Genomic DNA, 9,927 nt, shown 5'->3' with positions numbered 1-9,927 from the left:
AATGAAAAAGTAAATTTAAAATAGATCTTATGGGAACTTTTCTTATTCTATCTTTTTATAACTTGCTTTTATTAGCATAAAAATATATGTTGATTATCTAATAAGATAATAAATAAGTTATTTATATATTAGGTCATTGAATAAACCATTTTAAATTATTAGCTATAATGATGGGTTGTAAACATGATATAAAGGAAAATAATGGTTACATCAATTATCATAATAAACAAGAAAGTTAATCTCCTTCAACTTCCACATAATTATAAGTATGTTAAAAAGGAGGAAGTACAAAGAAACAAAGAATAAGAGATTAAGCTTTCTAATTCTTTAATCAACTTCTCAAGAACTTATAAAATTTACAAAAACTATGCTTTCTATGTGCATTTGGTTTTGGACTCATTCATCTTGATCACTAACTAAATGATTATTTAAATATTATTGAAAAAATTTAGAAGAATAAAAAAAAATCATTTTATTAAAATACAAAGGAATGATAATAATGTTAATTTCTTTTAAGAACAAATCAAGGATACAACGGAGCATGTAGAATATACATCTCTCTGTAAAGTGTAATTTTACAATTTGCTTTATTGATGTTATCCTTCAATCTTCCCAACATAAGTACCTAGAAAAAAAAGTAAGATGTTAAAAATTAATTCATATAACATAAAACTCACACTAAAACAAAATTGATTTCTAAAAATAAGTATAACAAACATTAAATTTACAACAAAATCTTAAAGGGTTTTTAAGTTTTCCTAATTTAAGATTTATATTAGATCTTTATATTAATATGTATAATACTATTATATAGTGGACACGTTAAACGAAAATAAATGTATACTAGAACTTCTAAAAAAGAAGATACCTTTTTTCAAGTCACCACAACAAATTGGTGTTTAGCCCTCTTTGTAATCTGACAACAAATTATTTTGATATTCATAAAAGCAAGCTTCAAAAGAGTCCAAACTCTTGTGCAACAAAGCATTTAACAAGAAAACAAAATGTGTGCCAAGAGAATTGGAACAAATAAAATAACTTGTCAAATCATATCAAAGTAAGACACATTTGCAACCAAGCTACCAAGCACATACTAACCCAACAAAAAAGCGAGAGATAACAAGGTTCACTAAGATCCAACCTTAACATTACAAAACCCAACCATGCTCAATCTCATACCCTTCATTCTAAACAGGCAGGAAATAACAAGGTTCACTAGGATCCAACCTAAACATTATCAAACCCAACCATGTTCAATCTCACACCCTTCACTCTATATGTGATTGGAAGACAAATTTGGAAAAGATCTTTCTTTCACCTCTGTAGAACTGTACAATAAATACCATCTTCCAATTCTTTAAGTCTAAGAGAAGGGGGAAATCCTCCACAAAAGACCCATCTATGTGCATAATAGGAAAAGAGGAATGCCAAGACAAAGTAGCCAAATGTCGAATCACCACCTTATGAGTGGATTGTAGTAGATCCAAAGTGAATGATATAGTAGATTGAGCAATTAGAGCAAAAGGTTGGTGGGACTCACCAAGAGGAGCTAATGGAGCAAAAGAGCAAGACTCGTCGAAGTCACACCAAATACATGAGATCCAACATCCTGGAAAGAATCATTATTTTGAAAAGAATCGTCAACTAAAGAGGCAAAGACATGAATAGTCAAGTGATCTTCATGAGCATACTTCCTCCAAATCATCACATCCTTGTGTTGAGAGTGCGAAATTGACAACCAAGTGGCTAATGGTAAAGCAACATTTACAATTGAATGGGAGATCCTCACTATCAAGAAGTTGAGTCCAAAGTTTGTCCCCCACCATGAAAATAATATGCTTGTGAAGATACTTAGGGATATCAATATCCACCAAAATATGAGCAAATATAGAGTTGTCGATGTAGTAAGTGGTAGAGTTAACCTTCAAGAAATGATGAATAACATTGATTCTAGCCTCATAGCAAGCCTCTTGCAAAAATTGAAGAGGAAGATTCAACATGTGAACCCATACAAGTCTAACATTAAGACATTCAAAAAGGGGGTTGAAGGAGATAGTCCAAGGCTTGAACAAGGCAAAGTGCTCTCCCTGCATTCATAACTCACCACAAAGCACCAAATCTTGGTCCTTTGAAGAGTCAAAAATCACAATGAAGAAACCCCTAATAAAAAGGAAGAGATTGATCTTGCTCCTAATGAGAGGCTTCTAAGAATCCAAGATTCATTTTTGTAAATTGAAAATGGAAGGCCAAACATTGTTAAATTTGTAAACCAAGCCCTTATGTAGATAAAAATCTTCACTTTTAAGCATGTGCTATCCACAAACTACCACATGGGAAGATTGTGCATTACGGAATTTATTCCTTCAAGGATGTACATTTCTTGTACGAAAAATATATGCATAGGACTAGCACCCCAACCCCACAACTTCAACACCAGGAGGGTGACTAGGAGAGGTAGCCCCAGTAGCAAGCAAGGACTTGGTATTGTTACCAATCCCAACTCCAATGCCATTGTCAAAAAATTAAAGCTCCAATGCGAGCAAAATAAAAATCTAAGCCATCTCCAAGTGCAAATACTGGTGACATGAAATCCCTCTGAGTGTAGTCCTCAAATAAGGAAGGAACAACACACAAATTGATGTCAACACCAAAGCATGCAATAGATGCATCTAGGGATAGCAATGGCAAGAAAGATGTTAAACCAAGTGCAAAAGACTTGGGTGCTTGGGCTCTAAGGATGGGAGCATAAACGAGAGGCATCTAACAAGGAATTGTTTGTCATGTACCTAATTTTAGGTTACATTTTGAACTATAAACTCTTTTCTTTACCATTAGATTTATAACTATTAAATGGTTGCAACTCTCATATATCAAAATAACTAATTTATAAGCAATTAATTTCTTTCATATTTGAATTGGAAAATTATACAAAATGTCCATTTTATGATAATGTTATTATACTTTAGATTGGAGAATTGTTCATACTGATTATACTATAATTATTATTATTATAATTATCAATTTAATATGATTAATTGTTCACTTGGATAGGTAGTAGAGTTGGCCTCAAAGTACCAATTAGAAAGGTGTTTCAAGGATAAAGGAGTCAAATACTATAAATATTATTGTTATACAATAATTATTCATTTGAATAGACAATAGAGATGATCTCAAAGTACCAAAAGATTGGAAAGATTAAGGGTGATAAGAAACATTTTATTTATATTAAACTTCATTTTTAATTGACAATTTAAAGCATTACTAATATTCACACATATTGATAAGTAGCAAAGAATCAAATAATTTTTGAAAATAAATTATTATTCACATTGGTAACTAGCTTAGCAATTAACATCTCGTGGGTATCAAATTGTCAAAAGATTCAACAAGCCACCCACTAACTGCATTATTAAAACCATCAATATTAATTTCATTCTTGTTTCTTTGGGCAATGCAGTGGAGTTGGTCTCAAGCTAGTAGAGATATTGCAAAGGTGGTTCATAAAGAAAGGGTCCGACTACGTTAGACAAGCACAAATCTTCTGTGTTTCAGAAATTGAAGGGTGATAAGGAAATGGAGCACTCTATCTTGTACGATGTATTGTGAAAGTGCTAATATATGTTTATGCAATTAAAAATAGTTTGTGGTTGTCTTCGATGAGATAACCTGACATCAAGATAATGGTAGATACTAGTTGATTATTATCGACTTAGTCAAGCATCGATAGATAAATCAAGATCAATTTTGTCATTGAGTGGTCACTTTGTGCTGATATAATCAAGAGCTGTGAGCTACCTTAATAGACATGAAGGTGGTATCATCTCTGTGATTTATTGAAATATCAACCCATAGATCGGCTACTCCATTGTGATGTCTCTCTTTATGTTAAGAATAATCTGTCAGTGCTGATAGAAACCACTATTTGTTGACCTATATTATCCATTCGCCAAGTAAAACTAGACTATTGTAGATGGTTTGTGCCATTTCGGGTTTCGTCATGCATCTCCTTGTTTCTTGATGTAAGATTGGTTATTATCTGGAAATCTCCTTGTACGTACCTGTTGGAGACAATAATCCACAGTTTGTCTGATATCTTAAGAAGGGTGACAAGCTCGGTGAATTATTAGTTTTTGTTGTAATATATTGCATATAACTGGAAATTCGTGTTCCTTGGAGTCTCTAGTTACGTGTTTCTACTTTGATGGGTTTCCTTTTTCGTGTTCATAGGTACCTATGGGGCAGATCCCAACTATTATTGGGTGAAGTTTGAAATAGATGGCGTTTATCATGAAAATAAATATCTCACTTTCGTGCTATCTGGCAATCTCAGGTTTTGGCTTTTACAAATAAGCCCGCTTCGCCTTTTTGTGTAATTGTAGCTTCACATTTAATTTCAAATTTTATTTGACATATTTCTCCAACCCTCTGCTTTTGCCATTTGAATATACAAACATTTCTTGCCCGCCATAAATAAATTTTGGGCAAATTTATTTTTTATTGAAACAAATTTTTTAAAACGAATTACAGAGCATAGAACTGTTACTGCAGCAAGAGATATGTTGCAGCAAAAATAAACCAACCGTTACAAAAGCTACACTTTTACTGCACCATATCTCTTGCTGCTGTGACAGTTCTATGCTCTGTAATGTGTTTGCCGCTGGTAAATAATTGATTTCGACAGTTCACTAGGTTTACGATTAAGACATCACATCAACTCGCTATTTTCGTCAAAATGCTATCCGCTAAAATGCATTGGAAACTGAAAAACAGGTGGCGAATGATCTTCTCTCCTTTTTCACAATGGGGCATGCAAGCTGCTCTTACAATATCAGAAGTGTAACAATATTTGTGAAAAGTAGTTAATCCACAGGAAGCAACCAAAGCTGGACTCTTCCAAACTTTATCCCAAATGGTTCTTCCCTAAAACATTTTTTCCTGAAGCAGCAACTACTTGACATTGATTAATCATTTGAATCATATTTCATGCAGAATTATCCCATGTTTAGATCATTTAATTTCTTGGACTAAATGTCATGCCATTATTATATCAAATAATGATTGTTCACAAATAATTAATTGCCATCATAATGACAAGGGTGTTAGTTTGTGTAGCTCCCCAGGATAATTAATAGGTAGTTATTAGATAGTTACTGATTTTTCTCTAGTGACTTCTAGGAAGTAATTGGAAACTTCCAGAAAGTACTTGATGAAGTCAAGATAATCTTAGCCATTAAGATTAGATCGTGGCCATTGATTTTTCATTGAGAGATTATAAGAGGAGATCGATGGGCATTTGGAGAATACAATTTTTGAGAAAGTTTTGCAGTGATAGCAAACAGTTTTGCGGTGATAGCAAGGGCACAGTGATAGCGTTGCATGCAATAGTATTGAAATTTCAGCGATAGAAATTTGTTAATTTTAACACTTTCAGATTGATATAAACTCAGAATTTATATTTAGTTTATAAATTAGTTTGATTTGCTGAAAGAATTAGAAATTAGTGACAACATAAAATTAACAAAATAAGAACAAGACACAGTTACCCTGGGAAAACCTCCAAGGAGGAAAAAGCCAGCCAGAAAAGATCCTCAGATCTGATTATGGATTATAGTCATGTAACCATTACAACACTTATCTCAAGTATTTGAAGATGCAGACGTTGCTGTCACAAGAAGGATGGCAGATTGAGGTAGCTGCCTTCAAGATTAGCTTGCGGTCACATGAATGATGGTTGCTGTCACTTCGTTGTTGTTTGCTGCCCCTTTAACCTAGATTGCAGACCTTCAAGAAGGATTTGCTGTGCTTTCAAGGAATTTGCTGTGCATTCACAACAGTTCGCTGACTCCTAATGATGGTTCACAGATTTCTGAATGTGCTTTGCCAAACCTAGAGATGTCCTTGTAATGTCCCCACTTTGAAATACAATTTAATAGTAAAATTAAAATTAAAATATAAAAGTATATAATTAAATTTTAATTAAGTTAATGAATGGTCAAAGATATGAAATGAAAAGTTGCGACTCCCTCAAACATGAGATATAAAAGGGAGAAGAGAACCTCATTTGAGGGGGATAATTTGGGAATCAGAGGTGTTAAAGGTGCAGATCTGATTGTGAAAGGTTGCGTCCCTTTCAAAAAGGCAGAAATAATTAAGAGTTGCACTCTTTCAAAGGTGTTGATGGTGAAAGGGTGTGCCTCTTGCCAAAGGGCATACATGGTGAAGAGGTGTGACCCCTCCCTCACATTGAGGGATATAAAGGAAAGGAATCCAAGCATCCAAGGAGATCACCATCGATCAGATCAAATCAGAACTGTTATTAAGTTACGGGCAGTAACATCTTTGTTCTTGGTTGGGGATGTGCTTAATATGTATGCTTGATATATGAAGCCTGATAATGTTCTTATGCAGAATTCAGTAGTAATATTAATATAGACTGCAATATGTATGACATTCATACTTAATCCATAATACATGAATCAGTTGGAAAGAAATACAGTGCACTCAGAATTACATCAACATCACAGGTGGATCAAACTTAAAGATACCTTCAGAAAGCCACACCGAAATTGACTGATTGCTTATAACAGCATCTGGGTATGATTACCGGTGAATTCCTTATGCAGATAGAGAACACATACAAATAGATTAATATGCAGATAGAAAACACATACAGATAGATTAATATGCAGATATATACAGAAGTTTGATCTACACTCTGATCTAAATGAAAAAAAAATCAAAAGGGAGAATATTTTAGCAGAACAGAAAACATAAAGGGACTGTCAAACTGTTTTCCCTTTAAGAAGATAAAGGAACCCTCTCTCTAACCCTCCCTTATCAATTGGGAATAGTAATCTAAGGCAAGATTTAGGGAAATCCCAAAAGGGGACATTACAGTCCTGCTGTAGTGTACCGAAGTATGGGTATATTTGCTTCTTTAACCTTCGCAGTCAAGAGAGGTATATTTCACATAGAGAGATGATGAGTGAATAACAATGAAGTTTTACATTTACTTATATGTGGAGCTAAACCTTTAGATAGGTCGGCTTTCCTTATAATTATCTTTAATCATATTTTTCCTTTTTAGCAATTGCCTTGTGAATAGGGTCGGCCCTATTTATCAACAATTTGAGCATGAGGCGTGAGGTTTAAGTTGTGTGGCATGAGGCTTAATGTTGCCGTGAGGTATAGGTCCCTGCCCTACACGTTTGAGAAAAGGGGCCAGCCCCTTTTGGGCGGATTCCAATGTTGCCCAAGGCAATTGCAATCCGCCATTCCCTAATTAACATCAACAAAATTGAGGGAAGAATTTCCGGAGAAGAAAACTATTGCCGGAGCTCTGTCTGTAAGAAGCGAGCAGTTTATGTAACTCTTGATTTGCTGAAGTTTAATAAAATTCCTCATCTTCTGAACTGGTTTTCCCTTTGGGGTTTTTCCAGGGACAATTTGTCCAAAAAATATTGTGTTTTTGTTTAGTGTATTTCTTTCTCTGTTACTGTGATTCTATGTGGTTGTGTTATTTGCAATATTTGTTGTGAATTGATTTTCTGCAATCAAATAATCTATTTAGATAGGAGCTTAATAATCAATTATTGCAATAAATTTTTCACTTGGTATTAGAGCTGATTTGAGGGCAGAAAAAGCTCAACACAAGCACAGGAAGATAAAATTGAGGGTTTATAAAACCCAGTTCAGCCTCTTTCGAATTATTTTGGGTTTTACTTTTTTTGAGATGGCCTCAACAGGTTTAAGAAATCAAGACAAATTGGATGGAGCCTCAAATTTTGGTGTCTAGAAAGCCAGATTTTTTTAATTGTTGGAAGAGAATGGTGTCAAGGAATATGTGACTAGTGTTATACTTGCACCTACACATGCAACATAGCTCTCAACATACAAGAAGGAAGATGCCAAGGCGAGGAGGCTAATCCTTGACGGTGTTAAAGACCATATAGTTTCGCATATCGAAAAGTTAGATACAACGAAGAAGATGTGGGATGCCATTCTGAATCTATACCAGAATGCTACCACTAACCGGAAGCTGATTCTCAGGGAGAAGTTGAGGAATACCTGGATGAATAAGGGAGAAGACGTTACAAGTTACCTCACCAGACTTAGACTTGTCAAGGATGAGTTAGCTGCTGTTGGAGATAAACCAGATGATGACGAGCTAGTACAAATAGCCTTGAATGGGTTCACTAAGCAGAGGGATGTCTTTGTTCAAGTTATTAATGGACGAGACACCTTACAAGTTGGGATCGACTATGAAGTGATTTCACTCAGGAGGAGCTTAGAATAAGTCTTGTCAGTGGAACCAACAATAAAAGTCAGAAAAGTGAGGTGGAACAAGAAAACGTGGCTCTAGCAGGAAAAGGGAAAGCGAAGAAGGGGTCTAGCAAAGGATCGAGTCCAAAAGATGAGAAGAAGAAAAAGGACTTGTCTAAGATCAAATGCTATGGCTGTCACAAGTTTGGCCACTATGTCAGCGATTGCCCGCAAAGGAAGAAAAACGAAAAAGAAAGGCAAAAAGCAGATGGCAACTTCAACAAGTGTAGATGAGCTTTCTAGTAGAATGGAGGATAAGTTTGCTCTCATAGCTTGTCTGACTAGCTCAACCTCACAGGGTGTTTGGTATATAGATAGTGGGGTGTCATTTCATATGACAGCAGTTAGAGAGTACTTCTCTAGTTATAAGGAGGAGGACATCAGAATTTAGATTTCTATGGAAACAACTCCAAACTTAATCCAGTTGGGAAAGGGATTGTTTTATTTCAGAGGGAGAATGGCAAGTCGATTCCCATTCATGATGTGTTGCATGTGCCAGACTTGGGTATGAATCTGATTTTTGTATCTGTCCTTTAGGATAAAGGGTACAATGTACTCTTTAGAGGGGCGCATGTATTAATCAAGCATAAGGATTGGAAATCACCCATAGTTATTAATGGAGTTAGGAGCGACCGACTTTACAGGTTGCAGTTTGACACTCCTAAGGCAATTATGAGCAGCAATAATCCTAGAGATCAAGGAGAGCTATGGCATAGGAGGATGGGTCCTATACATCAGGGAGCACTTAAATTGCTTCATGAAACAATGATAGGTGTTCTAGAGGTGAGCACAAAGCATGATGATGTATGCAAGGGATGTGTGCTAGGGAAGTTTGCGAAAGCAACTTTTCCAAGGAGTGACACCAGATCCAAGGGTGTTCTTGATCTAGTACATTCAGACATATGTGGACCAATGTCGATGAAATCTCTCATAGGATACGAGTACTTTGTAACTTTTATTGATGATTTCTCCAAAGAGACCCGGATTTACGTCTTGAAGACAAAGGATGAGGTTTTTAGTCGCTTCCCAGAGTTCAAAGCTCTTGTGGAGAATTCGATAGGCAGGAAGGTGAAGGTTTTTCGATTAGACAATGGAGGCAAGTACAAAGGGAAAGAGTTCCAAGAGTATTGTACCAGTGCAGGAATCAAGAGAGAGTGGATAGGTCCTTACAACCCGTAGCAGAATGGGGTTGTGCTGAGAGGAAGAATCGTTCTATATCGGAGGCAGCAAAGGCTATGCTGTATAACTAGGATATGCCACATTACTTATGGGCAAAGGCATGCAGTACAACGGTATACATACAAAACAAGGTTCCACATAAGGTACCGGGGAAGATGACACCAAAGGAAGCATTCACTGGGAAGAAGATGTCATTCACTTCAGGATATTTGGGAGTTTGGCATATTGTCACATTCCAGGGGATACACATTCCAAGTTAGATCAAACTGTAGAGAGGGGGTATTGTGTTGGGTATAGCGAGACCTCAAAGGCATATCAGACATTTATTCCAGGGACCAAGAGGATTATAGTCAGGCGTGATGTCAAATTCATGGAGGGCAAGGCATTTAGAAGGTCCAGAGATTTGCCAACAAATGATTAGAGTGA

The 9,927-nt window shown here is 35.7% G+C and overlaps 1 protein-coding gene across 2 annotated transcripts in view; it reads right to left on the bottom strand.

Annotated features, from left to right (window-relative positions):
* Positions 1 to 459: 459 nt before the first annotated feature.
* Positions 460 to 9,927, bottom strand: part of LOC131030928 (kinetochore protein SPC25 homolog) — a 62,516-nt gene continuing 53,048 nt past the window's right edge. Inside the window, exons 7-8 of one of the 2 annotated variants that reach the window (XM_057961892.2) lie at positions 869 to 916; positions 460 to 625 (exon numbers count right to left, since the gene is read on the bottom strand). In XM_057961892.2, coding sequence (XP_057817875.1) covers positions 900 to 916 — 17 coding nt within the window. In that variant the 3' untranslated portion in view covers positions 460 to 625; positions 869 to 899. The remainder of the gene's footprint in view (positions 626 to 868; positions 917 to 9,927) is intronic. The other variant, XM_057961891.2, reaches the window with a different exon arrangement.

This window comes from Cryptomeria japonica, chromosome 5 (assembly GCF_030272615.1).
Source record: "Cryptomeria japonica chromosome 5, Sugi_1.0, whole genome shotgun sequence".
NCBI lineage: Eukaryota > Viridiplantae > Streptophyta > Pinopsida > Cupressales > Cupressaceae > Cryptomeria > Cryptomeria japonica.
The sequence above is the reverse complement of the archived record's forward strand: the minus strand, read 5'-3'. Positions and strand labels throughout refer to the sequence as shown.